This window comes from Pararge aegeria, chromosome 16 (genome assembly GCF_905163445.1).
Source record: "Pararge aegeria chromosome 16, ilParAegt1.1, whole genome shotgun sequence".
Lineage (NCBI taxonomy): Eukaryota > Metazoa > Arthropoda > Insecta > Lepidoptera > Nymphalidae > Pararge > Pararge aegeria.
In genome coordinates, this window is record NC_053195.1 from 7,169,283 (window position 1) to 7,186,859 (window position 17,577).

Here is a 17,577-nt window from a genome sequence, read left to right on the forward strand (position 1 = left end):
TGAAGTGAAGGCTTCAAATGTTGTTTCTTGTATTTTCACAGAAACGCAATTTCGTCTTTATTTCAAATACTCATTGAAAGGGATATTGTAACATTATTATATATATATATATATATATATATATATATATATATATCTCCGTATCATATATATTCCTAATGCTTTTTATTATAACAAAACTAGCTTTTGCTCGGCTTCGCTCTGGTTATCTTGGTTTTGTCAATCGATTAGGGTTTTCTATTTCTGAAAAATATTTTCTTTTCACTTAATAAAGGTTATGTCTTAGGCTAGGCTATATCCTTTTCTGTATTCTTGACCAAGTTCATGAAAAGTCTTCATGATGATCAGTCGTCGTGAAAGCGTTACCAACAAACATACATTAGCATTTATAATCTTTAACAGTTTTATTAATTTAATTTATTAATTAAATTAAATAAAAATTTGTTTAAACAATAGTTGAAAAAAAAGTCAGTTTTATAAGGTCACATATAGGTAATATTGAGTTCGTATCGACGTCTGTCAATTCATTCGACAAGGAGTGGCCTTGCGAACTGAAGCCAATTGACTTTGGCAGTTTATTGACTGCGTCAACATTATTGTTTTGAGGTGGTTGATGCATTGATTGAAACGCGTTGTCTTATTAAAAAACGCAAGAAGTTTTCTGGGAGTGAACTATAAATGCTGGAATGAAAGTCGTATTAAGGTATATAAAAAGGATTATGTAAACGATTTAAATTGATAGTTTCCTTGAGTATAATGCTTTAACTAGATTGTTCTTTGATAGTTTTTAAACGTATTTAAGACAACGTATGATGGTGATTAAAATTATAATATCAGGACTGAAGTGTTTTTGGGCTTCTTCTTCGAACAGAGTGTGTTAAAAAACCTCGCAGCTCTCGTTTTAATTAAGGTAGATTAAGGAAAAAATTGTATATTCTCATCAAAAATGCATGCTAAGAGTTTATTTTAATAAAGAAAGTTTAGACTTTAAGTTTGATCTGTAGGTCACAAGGTATACAGCAGAAGAAACAAGAGACGGACAGACAGACAAATCTCTCCAAATTTTGTACAAAACAATAGATAATTAGACTTATCACATTAATTGATTTATTTCTACACCTCTGGAACACACATTTAAAAACCTAGACTGCATAGAATAAGGAATGATTGTGAACGGATCTGCCATCTCTTAATAATCTAAAACAACCCTAAAAGGTCACAAGAAATTCTCATGCAACTAGTATTAGTGCAAAGAGTAGTAACAGCAATGATTTATCTGCATCTCTGGAACGCACATTTAAAAACCTAGACTGGATCGAATATGGAATTAACGTTAACGGAGCAAACTTACTTCGATTTTCTCTAAACAATCTCAAACAACCCTAAACATTTACTAGGAATACTTAGACAACTAGTAGCAGAAAGTATGGAGTAGGATTATTCATAAAAATTAAAACGTAGAACATTAGGAAAGTAGATAAAAGTAAACTAGAAAATCCAAAAGTTAGTGATCAGTGGTCAAGATTCTGAAGCTGAGGGATACAGATGAAACAAGAGCTGGATGTTAAGAAATATAACTAAATAATGATTAATAATGATTTTTTTCTAAATAATGTCAAAAAACCCAAACCTTTAAAAAAGAAATGCTTAGGTAACTGGTAGCAGAAAGTCACAGGGTAGGGTTACTCATGAATGTGACAATTAGGAATGTAGACAAAAGTTAACTCGCACGATTAATTAAGGGGTAGGCATTGCAAGCCTTCGTTCGTGTTATCGCCCGCACAAATCATTCGTCAGGAAGCAGCAGTGACGTCGCTCCCCTTAAGCAAAATATCCGGGATATTAATCATTGCGCCTATAGTTAGGATAAATGACTCAATGAACGCTCGCTCCACGCTATTGATTTTTCCGGTGTAAATGTCCAAATTAATTGATTCCAATAGATTTCTATTTATTTTAAATCACTTGAAACCCAGTGATTGTTTTTTTTGTATGTCCATCTAATAGATATTACACCAGAAATGTTTTGTAAGATCATTTGTAACAATAATAACGAGAGAGTGGTAGAGCTTGTTGTGACATAGCTCGTCTGGGGAAGTACGAGTACTTTCAGTACTTATTTCTGCCGCCTAGCAGCGTTACTGCATTCCGATCTGAAGGGCGTGGTTGCCGGTTGATGGAAACAGGGCGGCAGTTTATAGGTGTTCCTTGCATGGCCTACGAAGTGCTGCTGAAGTAATGGCGATGGTTTTACCGTCAGATAGGCTATATGCTTGGTACGTCAATTATTACTATAAAAAAGAGGAAAAAAGATATATCATAAATACGTATAAGACTTAGCTTTTTCTTATAATTCGCCCTTAAAATCAGAAGTACGCGCAAAGTGTTGTGACGTGTAATTTGTCACCATTTCGTTCAAGAACTGTCTGTCGACATAACACCTGAAATACGGGTTACTGGTATTTTGAATGTCAAGGAGAAAAAGAGAGCTAATCTATCTAGCTAATTGACGTATTAAAATAAGGATGAGCAAAGTGAAGTAAGTTTTAATACCACAAAGGTGCACGCAGAGTCAATAAAATTAGCACCTAAGCAATTCAGAGCGGTTGCAGTGCACGTTGGAGCCGTGGGGATTGGTCGACAAGTAGTAAGTGATAAATAAAGCGTAATCGAGAGACGGAAACAGCCAATGAGTAAATCTCGTCCGTCAATTTATTTAAATTATTTATTAGTGCCCGCTATAGACACCCGGGCGCGATCGTTTTCATTGCGCGTTCACAGAGAGCGCTCCGGACGCGGGCAGTGCGAGAATTAACTTGTAATATCGATATCGATAAAATATAACTGCAATTTCAAAACACAAATAACATGTACATGTATGTATATTATATATACATATGTTTATTTTAAAACGGGACATTTGTATGAATTTCCATTGGGTTAAAAACCGTCGGCCGCGGCACTACCCCACCTACTTAGTTATATAAGTTTGAGAAAAAATGCTGCCTAGCAATTTAGCATTCTGGTATGATATCACATAGGAACTGACTATGACCATTTTTTAATATTGCTGCATCGTCACTTTCCACCAGGTAAGATAACAGCCAAGGGCTAACTTGCACTGGTATAAAAACAAATTATAGCACCTCCCTGATTATATACAGCGTGTAACAGATTTACGAAATAATATTGAAGAATGCATAAGTATATTTCATAAGGACTAACATTTAAAAATTTAAAATCCAAAGAAGCACATTTATTTTTCCTCACAAAGTGTTTATTAATGAATGACAACGATAATGAAGATAAAAGACCGACATGCGCATAGTACCTACGCTACGAGACGTGTATCTAGCAAAGTGACAGGAGTCACATGATTTTAATTTTGTGATGTGATGTTAGTAGGGCTGTTAGGGTAGGCTGTATCTGATTTCTTTCAATAAAAACTATGGCAGTGGTTTACTCAAAACTATTAGGTTTTCGGTTTCACAGATAAGTCTCAGAGTACCTCTACTTACATAATGTACCTCAAAAGCTTGTGAAGTGTTATTTTGCTTTTCATTTACACGTTGCTCACAGTAAATTTCATCACCATAAAAGCAGTAAGGAAGTATATTTAACGTGCTGTGCATATGGTATTAAATTTTTTACTTAGCACTTAGCGAAGCAAAAAATTTGTAAAATAATGATACTACTTCAATTTCAAGTACATTTTAATACAAATTGTTAACCATTCCTAACAGAATTTCAATCTATTCTATATAGAGAAATAAAACACAAACTAGAAGACCTTTTGCTATAACAAAAATTAAATATCGATAAATGATGCATGGACGCCACTATCGGCAACTCGAATTAGTTAATTTGTGCAGATACAACACAATGGATGAGGAAATAATATACTCGCATGTACTTATGTACCAGGAGATTGTAATTGGCGTAATTGGACGAATCTGGACGCACTTAATAATGTTCCATTGTCGTGATTCAAACGGCAATTCATCGTTTGTGTAAGATGTGATTCATTACTACCAAGGCTCATTTCGGTGGATAGATTTTGGAGAGGTTTTTAATTTGTGTGTGATAGACTTTGATCGCATAAAGATCGGTAACCTTTTATGAAACAAAGATGGTGGTGGATGGTAGGAAATGTGCAGTGGCGTACATAGGGGGAATGCACAGGTTATGCAGATGATACAAAATGAAGAAAATCTCCAGTACGAGTTATAAATACTTAAGGGTTGGCTTTTTATAACTCTTGCAATGCCTATCCTTAAGTTTTATATAACTTGTACTGGAGATTTCCTTCATTTTATACCATCTGCATACCCTGTGCATACCTTCTATGCACGCCACTGGAAATGTGGTGACGTCTTTTACTAAACATTAATTGCCATCGGTTTTATATACATGCATTTTTTTTTATTAATAGCCTAGAACTGTTCACTGTTGGAATAAAACAACGAGAGGTTTAGCCCATTCGCTGGGCAGGCGGATTGGTGATCTCAGTGGTCGGTAAGTAGTAGTAGTAGTATATTTCAGAGGCCACTGCTGGCCTTTCTTCTCTCGTTCGACACCGCGGGAAGAAAAGGGGTGGTGATAGCTGTATTCTCTCGATACATTAGAAGGTACAAATAATTTAACCTGTGGTTTAACAAAAACAAAGTAACTTCATGAATACAGTATGAATTATTATAATATCATCATTTTCAAATTATAAAAAAGCAATGTGTCATCTCTTGTTCCAAACGTGTCTCATTTTAATATGGACCTTTGAGAAAGTAGATCGAAATTGCAACGTTTCCTACTAGATGACGTTACAGTTGCTATAAGACTGATGTGAACGGCATATACTAATTTCGGCATCGACGTTAGGAGAGCCGTAGCTTAATTTGAGAAAGCGCTCAGGCCGCGATTGCCAGAGAGTCGAAGGTTCAAATCCTGTCGGTTCCGAAATTTTTTATATGCATTTTAAATTTATTTAAAAAAAAAAAAGATTTATTATCTGTTCTCTTGTACTTTGACTGAACTCACAAAGGTGCTGCACTGTGATGCATTTGATACATTGATAATGTTTATTATTAAGGTTAATAAAATATAGTTTATAATGTCTGTAGATAGGTGCATCAGAATCTACTACGCTAGTGAATTAGGAAAATTCCTGTTATAAATAAATATAAGTTGTGGACGTCTCACCAATATATTCACCTTCTTAAAAGCTTTAACTAAATACTAGACTTACCCATTGATGTCTGTGATGGTCCAAAAGTGTTTCAGTACCGCTTTAGCCAGCAGGTACCAGATCTGCGTCCACACCCACGAGGATTTATCAATCGAGGATGAGAGGAATTCCTTCGTCTCATGGTCGGGTTCAAGCTGGACAAACTTCTCTTGTAACTCTGGGCTCAAACGGCTTTTGTCGACTCGATACCACTGCAACAAGCAAAACATAAAGTTGTAAATACACATGGCCAAAATAAATTAATGGTAAGGTCACAATTGAAAGCATTGGTTTGACCTTCTATTAATGATATACTAGATATGCTCTTGACAAAAAGTGTCCGAGGAAAGTCATGATTTGTTCACCCAATTTCTTTACTGTGCTAGTGCGAAAATTAATGTGTCCGAAAAAGCAAAATATCTTGGAAAAGTAAAGTTAGTAAGTTTCAAGTAATCATTTATATTTAATATTCATAAACCAGGGACTATATGTAAAGATGTACAAAACAATAGGAAAAATCTTTACTTTACGTTTGCCGTTTTAAAAACTTTCCCTTAGTACTGTATCAAAATGAATTTTGATACGCAATTTTAAAGATAACTAGTCCCTCTCATATCAAGAAACAAAATTCATGTTCTTATTAGCTGGGAATAAACAAAAAAAATTAAATCTTATGTAAGTATTAAAAATTTAATCTAGGTCAGGTAGGTCACCTAATTATTACTTATCATGTCATAACAGTGGTTCCAGCCTCTATGTTAATTTTTCTATCTCACATGATAGAGGAGGGCTGTAGAAATTACATTTTAAAACTTACGTTTAGAAAATTGAATTTTAGGTAGTTCACCTAATTATTTATTACTTTTTATGAGATAACAGTCGCTCAAGACTCTTAGTGCCTAAGCTCTTAATCTCTCGCTCCTATAAGAGAGGAGACGATGTAGATGATGTAGGAGATGTAGATTTTAGTAAAAAATAAACGTGAAAACCCTAGTTGCAGAAACAATTTAGTAACGATTACAAGTTTTTATATCGACAGCGGATGCCGGAGCAAAAAACCGTCTAACGCATCGAAAGGTGACTCTTGATTACCTCAGTAAATTAGTAAAGACGTTATTAATGTTACGCGGATCCCGGGAGCGTAATCGTAAATTGATGTTTAACAACTCCCCGGCTCAGATTTTAATGAAAGTATATAAAAAGAGTAATGGAGTGCAAATAAGAGAGCGTAGTATGAAAGAAGCGTGTAGCTCGTCACCCGTTGTATGTTTAAGTCAGCCGCCGCGGCCCTACAAAGGGCATTGCGGCGGCTGTTAATTTCACGCTGCCTCGAATTAACATTTCTTTACGCCACAGAATAATAACGAATTAAAAAAACTTCTCGCCTCTACATATAGTGGTAATGACGGCGGGCGGCGGCGAGACGGCGAACTCATCAGGCCGACTTAATTAATGCCCGATCTGTCTTTATATTAAAATCGAAGTCGGCAGCGGCGTACAAAAAAATTGATAACACATTACGTATGGAAGCGAGAACTAATGATTGATTTACAATTACGATGTACAAATAAAAAATTAAAAAACTAAATGTACTTCTGTTTTTACACCGCTTCACTACTAGGCTGCTACAAGGTTCCAATTATAATTAGTACAAGGTTAATCTGAATACTTTTTTTCGCACTGCAATAATTACGACGATCAGAAGAATTATTAATGATTAAGCATGAAATGATATTACCTCTTGAGGGCTTTATTGATGTTTATATCTTAAATCTTTTCTCGATAAACGGGCAATCTAACGCAGAAATTGGGCTAGTAGTTCCTATAATAACACTATACTGGGTAAGAAGGTATTGGTAAGTTTCATTCAAAAATTATGATCATGTGGGATCATTATTCCCAGCGTATTAGCGTCCCACTGCAAGTGGGCACTGGCCTCTTTTCATATAGGATTTGAGAGCTGGCCCCTCAACGCTGTTCCAATGTGGACTTGCGAGTTTTATCGATATAAATACACATGTTAGAAAAATAAGTTTAAAGAAATAAGCGATTGACAGAGAGTGGCCTTTTCAAATCCTGTCGGTTTCGAATTTTATTACATGTATTTTAAAAAAATATAATTTTTTTTAAAGAAATATGTTTTAAAATCTGTAGAGGGTTGTTAAAGGGTTGATAATGATTATGATTTGATATCCTAAAAATGAATGTTTACATAGCTAAGGAAAGTTCTGTTTTCTGTGCGTAGACATTTCCCATTTTTCAATTATATCTGTAACAACTATCCTTTAAATCTCGTTAGGCCATTCACAAGTCGGTTAAAGGTAGCTTAACTTGTTATCTTTTTTTTTTATTTATCACATTAAATAATTAATTACATTATTAAAATAAAATTAAATAGCATTCAAAAAACAAACAAACAAGCGGTGATAGCCCAGTGGGTAGGAGCTCGACTTGACTTTCGGGGGTCCGATTTCAAATCCTAGCACGCCCCACTAACTGTTTATTAAATTAAAATATATTATTATATATATTAAAATATATATTAAAATTAAAATATCACTTGCTTCAACGGTGAAGGAAAATCGTGAGAAACCTGCATGCCTGAGAGTTCTCCATAATGTTTTCAGAGGTGTGTGGAGTCCACCAATCCGCACTGGGCCAGCGTGGTGGACTACGGCTTTAACCCCTTCTCATTGTGGGAGGAGACCCGTGCCCTGTAGTGGGCCGGTAATAGGTTGATATGATGATGAAAACAAAAAGGCTGCACCAACCCGTTCCTTCGTTTTCCTAACGTCAAAGGTTGTATGGAAGAGATCGCTTTAGTGATAAGACCGCCTTTGCACGTTCTATTTTATATTCTAAGTTTGTTCTGTATATGTGTTTACTTTGTATAAAGTGTGTGTGAAATAAAGATTTCAAACAAACAAACAAACAAAACCCTCGGAGACAAAAAATACCACGATGCCATAACGGTTTTATTACCATAATACGGAATCCTAAAACTAACATGTTATGGAGTAGGTACCTTACAAAAAAGTAGAGACAAATAAATATTTGATAAGGGAATACTGACGGCGAATCACGTTGGTGATTATGCAATGAGCCGTCTTTACATTTAAAATAACCTGCATCGGAACTACGGGACTCACGAGGCGAATTCTCCAGACGGAATACAAATCGTGGAAAATTTTGAATGCCGCAGTCATTGATAATACACTGTTTTCAGATTATTCGTCGAACAATGTTCTAATTTACTGTTGTCGATTTTTTATGGAACTAGTCGACGTAAACAGATACAGATATGCTAATACAGGCCTACGTGACCTCTGGTGTTTTGGAATTGAGGTAGTTTGGATTTAAACCAGGAAGAAACTCGTGTGTGTAACATAATATACATATTTTTTAAATATAACTTATATGGCTAGACGTATAGGCAAGAATTTAAAACGAAAATCATCAGGTTTATTTACGCCACTTTAACGTAAATGGTGTGATAGCTACTGAGGTTAGAAGTGAGGGTAATGATTCGAGAAAGTACTTGTAAAAATAAGTCGAAGTAAAATTGATTGCAGTGAGATTTAATTTACTAAAGCTAATGACAATCAGGTTTACTACTAAAACATCTAGACCAGCTAGAAAAAGATCTGATCTAAAATGGCTGAACTGATGATATTTGTAAATCTAATAAGAAATATCGCGATTAAACACTTTTAAAAAAAATCATTCAAATCGGTCCATCCGTATGAACGCTATGATCGGCAAAAAATTAAAGTTTGTGCCAGGGCCAAAAATATCAAACACGAGCTGAAAAGTCTAGATACGACATTATAACTGTAGCGAAATGACTTCCGCGTTGTTGTTTTTGAATTTTAACCAATATGTATTCTTACAGGCGCTCCGCTCGATTATTTATGAGACCTATGTTTAGGATTCAATTTCTGCTCGTGTAAAGCTAGGTTTGCATGAATAAAAGTATGTTTGTTAAAAAATCTACCTGTTAAGGAAGTCAAATCGAGAATGATTTATTCAATTCGACGAGCTATTGAGGCCGAATGACTGTTGTTTATTTTAAGGACTTTATGTGGGTTACCGATTTTCACATACTGGTCAACAGGTCACTTGTAAAACGGATTTATTGAATTCTTTGTGCGTTATTCTACTCTTCAACTTGAGCTGTCATATTCCTTTGAACGCGATCATTATCCTCCGTTGACTCGTTAGCGGTTAGGTCAACGAAGGTGCATCGATGGAACGAATGGGGGGATGCAGATATTTTATACGCCGGTCGTTCGCCTCTCGGCTAATGAATCAAAGACCTGTGCGAGCATATTGTCAATACGGAGCGAAATATTAACTCTGAATGCGCTCTACCTGCACAATGCCAGATTAATTCCCATTTAAGTATGTGAAATAAATGGTGACGAGCGGCAATTCACAGGCAAATGGCGGTGCATTGCGAGCTGTGACTTCCAAGCTCTAATGCACAATGAATAGCCGTCATTCCAGCGGTAGGTACCTACTATTTAATATATCGCATTATTAACAACTAGTAACCGCGGATTCGGCCGCGTATTACCCGGCTGCGGGTTGATACACATAGACCGGCACTTAGTACGATGTGGTTCTGTCCTAGTAGCTAGTAGCTTTGTTTATAGGCGATAGTTTTCCAATTACCAAGGTGTGCTTGGTCCACCATTTTTTTTTATTTAGTTCGCAAAATTTACAATTATCTGCTTACTCTTATATAAACTATAGCACTATTTGGCATGTGTATATAATTGTGCCTTCTCGATGCGAACATAGCATGCAAATCCGCTGGGTACATACTGCTGTAAACAGCAAAAAAAAAAATATATAAATTACTAAGAAAAGAAAAAACTATAAGTTATTACTATAAAAAAAATACATTCCATAAGTTTGGGTCTGCAAAACTTGAAGTGCATGATGGGTTGTCTTGGTTGTTTCACGTAACCATGAATTTCTTCGAAAATGTTTTAAAAGAAATCCTCGTTTAATTTACCCCTATGCCTACCTATCTCTGCAAAGCTTCGTTGATCGGTGCTATAGTTGAGCTGAACATGGGAAAAATAACCAAACCGACGCCCTTTCGCTTTTTTTATTTCAATATGGATTTAATAAATCTCAGAACAATTTTCTACTTGCCCACATGCTCGTATTATACAACTACCCATTAAAATCTAATTACAGTAAAGTTAAATGAAAGTCTGCCTGTAAAAAATTACCTTTAGATAATTAGGTTTTGATTTGTTAATTCGTTGATTGTATTTTAATAAGCAAACGACTTGATTGGACGTAATTACGCTGTGATTACGCAACCGGATAAAGCTTGGAATAACACAAGGTTGCCTGTGTATAGGTATTCTACAAGATGTCTTTAGATGGTGGACTCAAAAAAGTGGGCTGTCAAGGGACGCCCTGTTAAACACGCGTCTGTTAAACATTTAATTTAATATTATAATTTATAATTTACAAAAGCAAGAAAAAAATATATATACTCAATTTATTTTTCTCCTTAAGTTAATTATCGAATACTTTGACTTTGACTTTTGACTTTGATTTTTTTATTATCTTTGAGCAATAAAGACGACAGTGATTAACTCTTACTCATATATAAATATGTATCGTATGTTATAGTATATTAGTTTATTATTTTTTATATTTATTATTATTAGTATTTTATGTGTGTAATCTGGATAAGTGATATATATAGTGTGTATTTGTTCGTAAGTATGTATATAATAATATTATACCCCACCAATCGGTTTCTCTTGGTTTTCCTAATCCTAAGGTTGCCTGGAAGAGATCGCTACTAAGCGATAAGGCCGCCCTTTGTATCCTACTTTTTAAGTTTATTTTTGTTGTGTCCATTGTTTTTTTTTTATGGTATGGATTCATCATATCAACCCTTTACCGGCCCACCACAGGGCACGAATATTACTTAGAGCCTATGAAAACGGCATATTTTATACACCCGGGCGAGTTGCGTTTCACGTAGGTACGTGTGTTTATAGCAGAAACCCAAAAAGCATATTGTTGCATTTGCTTAAGTCGTAAAATAATCGGAAACTAATAGAAATTACTCATTCATTTCTTACGTTTCTTTACCAAACTGTGAAGTTATATTGATAAGTAAGTGTAGGTTTAATAAGTAATTAACATCTATATAATATATATATACCTACCTAGCTGCGGATTGTGAAAATCTGTCTTAGTTTCCTATAACCCTCTGCTTTACAGTTTGTTCTAAGTTTTTCGATGTTTCCTTACTGTTCTACGAATTACAGATCCAAATGCGCAATGCAAATGCGCGTACAAGTCGATGCATATACACTCATACGTCGGAAGACGTAAGCACCTAACGAATGTGGAGATACGTCAATACAGGCAGGATGTATTAACGCATTTGATTTGTCGAGATTCAAACTTCAACGCATACTGCATCCACGCATTTGTCTATAAACGCGGAACACTGCTTCTTGGACCTCTATGGCTATGAAAACGCGCGTTGTTGGTGCGATAAAATACGCTGTGGTATAGAGACCCTTAACATCAGGTTAGATTATAGCATAATCATAAAAATCTACGCGGAAGAAGTTCCGCACAACAGCTAGCTACTGTTGTGCGTTACTTCATTCGCGTTTATTTTGGGTTTTTAAAAATCTCTTTAATTTTCCCGGGATAAAATAGGATTTACTTTCCATCATCATACTATCCCTATATTAAGTCTTTCTTTGTAAAAGTTCTTCAGGAATAAATATAATATCCTATGTCCATCTCTAGGATGCAAGCTACACCGTACCAAAGTTGTTCAAAAGAAGCACTTTTGAACGAACGACAATCGGTCTGTTTGTAGTGACTCTACCACCGGTTTGAAAGACAGACTCTACCGGGAAGAAGCCGCCAAGAAAGTCAGCAGTTGCTTTTTCAAGCATCGTGCAATAAAGCATTAATTTTCTTTGAATTTGAGTCGAACATTGGTAGCAAACATTGAAGTGGGCCGGTTCACATGTTACAAAGCATGAACGATTCTCGTCAACCAAAGAAATCTTCTTGACGTCACAGTCTGATGGGCGGACATCAATCGGGAGGTCAAAGTTGCACTGGATAGATGGAGTAAACAGAGATGCACAAGCCATTGGCATGCTAAACTCTTGGACATGGGCACAAGATAGTGATATGTGGAGAAATCGATTGGAGCACAAAGGGTTGTAGTGCCAATGATGACGATAGATATAAACAAATTTACACACTTTTGCATTCATATTAGTTTAAACATAATCTCAGAAAATTCATTGATAGATAAAATGCATGAACTTCTAACATTTATTTGGGCAGAAGACGCTATAAAAGATAAAATGTAGTAACTAAGTGGCGCATAGGATCTCGGTGGATTTGCCGGTAAGCGGCTCCGGAGCTTGTTTGCCGGCGCTCCATTAAAATGGGATCAGCCTGATGCAGATTGCCCGCCGCCTGGACTCTACGCTCTGCGGAATACATGGGATGCCACAATGATAAACGAATTTATCCGTTTAACTGCATTGTTTGGGTACTGCATTAATAAGAGTTTGAAAGAAGAGCTTTTTGAGACAGAGTTCGTCCGGGGAAGTACTTATTTCTACCGTTAAGCAACATCTGAAGGGCGTGGGTGCCGGTGTTATTACAGACACATGAGGCTTAGCACCTTCGCCGTAGGTTGATGGACATAGGGCGGCAGGTTGCGGGACGTGTTCGTTGCATGCCCTGCGATGTGTTTGTCTGAATTAGGCGATGGTTTTCAACTTAAGATCACATAGGCCATATGCTTGATTCGACAATAATAAATATAAAGAAATGAGAATAACTGGCACCTAATGGTGTCAATTCTGTTGCACACTTAACTCTTTACTTAACGAATCGATTTTTAGGTCAAAAAGTAGTGTTGTCCGTTTCACACTTAATCTCCTGAAAAAGAATAGCATTAAGGGAATTAAACAAATTCCCTCAATTTAGTTTAGTTTAGACACTTATCATATTGCCGTGCACAGGGTTTTGTGCTTTATGCGGAGGACATCAAATGAGAAAATCCATATCCTATACGGGTATTTAAAAAGAAATAAAAAAAAAACTGGTAGGCAGTGCCTTTGTGAATGTATGAAGTGCACACCACTGCTTATAAACAAAAGAAGTTGGCCTAATGTTAATACAATCAAAAATGTTGCCAAGTATTTCCAACTGCACATCATATTCGTCAATATTTAAATAGATTAAAAAAAAACAGGTGAGTTTATTTACGACGGTTGCCTCAGTCCCTGTCCACGTACCACTTTAACATTTTTTTTACGTGGCGTAATGCATAAGAGCTAGTTGTTTCTATATGACAACCAGATACTTCATTTTATTTATTTGTGTACGAGCTTATAGATGGTGTCGTGGTCTGAGTAGGTAATTTCGTCATCCTCTTTTTCACCTAAGTTGTAGTATTTATATCAAAATTTAAATTTCTCCTATTCTTATTATTTAGATTTAAGATCTAGATTAAAGGGATCTACAGCGTTGATATAACATAACATAAACATGGTATGGTAATAGCCTTGAGGAAATATATATGTCTAGAAGGCTCAATTAAAGATTAAAATGACTTATGGCAGTAAAACAATTGTGTTCGATTAACACTAGACAAAGCTACCAGAAGATAAATTGCACTACCTACTATCTAAATTGTATAGATTTTAATCGATATTTTATGCTTATGCGAAATATCAATGTGGCCAAAGAACATTGTAGAAGCTATTGCGCTAATAATTCTTTGTGAAATTTGATGCTAAAAATTATGGAAAGTCTAATAAATCCTACTGGGATATGGTTCTAGTGTTTTGGAGCTCCTATACATTCACAGTAAAATGTGTATCTTTAGGACCTCAAGGGTTTTTTTATTCACCCATTTTTTCAATACAGGTTTGAATTCTATTATGTAGGTACAATGAATTTTGAGTATAATTTGCTTTATCCGTCAAAACCAGGCAAATGTGCACGGTGCAATTTATAACTTCTTTGGTCTTTATACGCAACCAATCCACACTGGGCCAGCGTGGTGGATTACGGTCTTAACCCGTTCTCAAAGTGTGAGGAGACCCGTGCACTGCAGCGTACCGTTAATGGATAGATATGATGATGACGATGAATCTTTATACACCACATCGTTGCGCACTCCGACACCAGTCTAGCTGTTGACCGTGCAGATTTGCCTGGTTCTCGCGGATTAAACTGAATTGAGCTCAGATGTTCAGAGAAAAACAGGGTTCAAACATAGCGTGTATATAAATACTGGATTAGTCTAGTAAGATATTTAAGATCCATAGTAAGGCAGTTATGCACTTAGTTCATATAACTATATTACGGTATATAACTATAACTTTAGGGATATAACTATTATCTTACAACTAGACATACGCAAAAAGTGGTCATAAAGTAAAGAAATAACTACTTTGCTTTTTTATGCAACTTTAGCAACTGGGGTTACATTTTTTCTATAGAATGTTGTGGTTCAACGAACATTACAAATTTTTGGTTCTTGTTCAAGTTGCTCGACAGAAAAAAAGTCAAAGTTACTTCTAACGCACATAAAAATACTACACCGTGAGCATACCAATCCGCACTCGGCTAGCTTCGTTGAGGTACTACTTCCTAAAGTTGTGAGGGGAGACCCGTGTCTTATATTGGGCCGGTTATGGGTTGATACAAAAAGCAACTATAAAAATCGTATAAAAACTAATCCTGCAAACGATTTCTTCTAGTCAAAACCATTACGATGGATGTTGTGTGCTCTTACTCTATGGTATCACGAACGCCTCTGGGCCACCGTTGCGTAATTGTTTTGAGCTCGTCTTTTAATTGTTCTATCGAGGGATGGGATTTATGGACCAACGTGACCTCCAAGCCCTCCAGGCTTAACATCCTTTGGGGCAATTTTCATTCAACACCCGGCATCGGAATTGCAAAGGATTTTTTAAATTGTATCACCATAGGTATGACTTGTGACTGCCATAACGTTTTGTGATTCAAGGATGCTTTGTAAATAAAATGGCGCAATAGGACGCGAGGTGACATCGTGATTAAAGATAACCAATTGTGGATCGCATTCATGCGAAAATCTACATAGAGTTTGAAAGTGAAATTTGTCATAACAGTTCTTTATAGTATTTTATGTATCAAACAAGCCTCGTGAGTTTTAAGAAAGTTTATTAAAATTAGTTTGATATTAGTTAACATCTCATTTATCAAACATATTTGAAGAACAATACTATTATAAATGAAATGCACCTGATAGTGCAATTACAATGAACAACGATTCCGATTGGTAAATTACAATTGCGGCAACAATTCATTTCCACCACCATTATTTCCGCACGCCGGACTATGGGAATGCATCCCGACAATAGCAATTTTAATCAAAGATCACTCGCTCTTTGCCAATAGAATTAACATTTAGTATAATTGAAATCCATTGTTTTTGTTTATGTAACTCTGTGTGGCCATTACGATGTTGAATGTTGTAATTTCTAATCAGTTCTTGAAATTATGGATTCTATTGTGGTCTAAATCAAAGGCTAGGTTGCTACCGAGCATAAAATTTGATTATATCTAACGATTTTGAATTATTTTAAGATGATTTTCAGTGAAGAGTTCCCTTTCTTTACATTTAAATCTAGCGGATACTTCATTTTCGAAAGGATTTATAGGCATCTCCAGAAAAATGTACAACTTCAAAAGACTGTATTGAATGAAATGGCTTTAAGCAGTATCATTTCAAATTTACAGACCAAGGGCCGGCAAGTAGTTATAAAAAAACTGATAATGAAGTACTATTATAACCTAAGATATATAAAATAAAACTGACCGATTTTAATATTCATTTAGATGAATTAGATGGTGTTGAGCCGGCTTTGCCTAACCTAATAGAGTATTTAGGTAGGTGAATTTAATAAACAAAAGCTGGCGACTTCGTTTGAATTTTCGAGGGCTGATAAGTGACATACGTGCTACAGAATGTAACCTCTTTTTTACTATTTATAATTTCAGAGTCATTATTTTAAATACCAAATACTTTGGCGTTAAGTATAAAATAAGAAACACTCGGTACATGTGGATCATGTTTATATTTATTCTTAAAAATAGATTTGAAAATAAATGACAACGGTAGCTGAACTAAAATTGTACATATCCTGGTTAAGAACCGGTTCGACGCGTCAAGTGGAAAAGGCTTCTTTTTTATCTCAAGAAAACAAATCTACGTCAGTGAAAAGAAAAACGTAGTCACGTACAACACATGCACGTTGTTTGTGACGTATGTTTCCTACTCATATATGTAGGAGCATTCTAAACTTTAACATATGGAAGGCTCTGGTGCCATATTTGCGATGCAATGTGATTCGAGGCGTAGGCACGCGTCAAAGAGATTTACGGGTGTATTTAAACTGGTTTTACATTAAGCTCCAACTGAGGCGATTTGATCGTAAAATCAGCCGTTATTTCTCGAGACAATATCGTCGCTGCTTACCACCCAGGCCGAATGGTGAATTAAGCGCAGGTTAACTATAGGTCAGGTTTGTGCCCGAATTGATTTCACTTTTTACGTGCGAGATTATCTTTTAACAGCTTTATTTAACAATGTCTAACAGTAAAGTATCTAATTTTAATTCCAATTAAATAGATTTGGTCCATTGATTAAACTGTACGAGATGTACTTATGCATAGCTATGTCTAGCGGATCTCTTTAATTATGTACCACAATATTATGATCGTAATAAAAACCGGTACTGGTGGTTTAACGTGAACGTTTCTACCCTTATCCATTGTTTTGTCTTATCCAGTGTTCTACTTTAACTGAGACTACTTTTAAAATTTTACAGAGCTAACAAACACTGCGTAACTGTTTCGGCGTTATGCTACCTTTATTAATAGACTTTTAATCTTTACTTAAAGATTAAAAGTCCACAAATCCGCTCAACCCTTTTGTGGGAGAAGACCCGAGCCCTGTAATGTAATGTGTAATGTAATGAGTTGATATGATGATGATGATGAATGATAAGAATCACCAGCCGTCACCAGTGTTATCTGGCCATTACACTACCTACCTATTTGGTGAAAAACAATTCGTTTAGGAATTTTAAAAGGTAGTGATTACAGACAGAAATACGAACTACGAAGAATAAGAAATACGTATTTTTCTTTGTCCTATATAAAAAGGTGATATGTATCTAAAAATATACCTAATCATCCGAATCCTTCGACTTAATCTAAAAAATTTAACACTCATTTTCATGAGATTGTTCCCATACTCATGGTAGGTATACTAA

The 17,577-nt window shown here is 35.6% G+C and overlaps 1 protein-coding gene across 3 annotated transcripts in view; it reads right to left on the bottom strand.

Annotated features, from left to right (window-relative positions):
- LOC120630230 (methyltransferase-like protein 9) overlaps positions 1 to 17,577 on the bottom strand; it is an 86,903-nt gene that overhangs the window by 52,027 nt on the left and 17,299 nt on the right. For all 3 annotated transcript variants that reach the window (XM_039899376.1, XM_039899375.1, XM_039899377.1), the window contains one exon: positions 5,243 to 5,433. In XM_039899376.1, the coding sequence (XP_039755310.1) occupies positions 5,243 to 5,433 (191 nt within the window). The remainder of the gene's footprint in view (positions 1 to 5,242; positions 5,434 to 17,577) is intronic.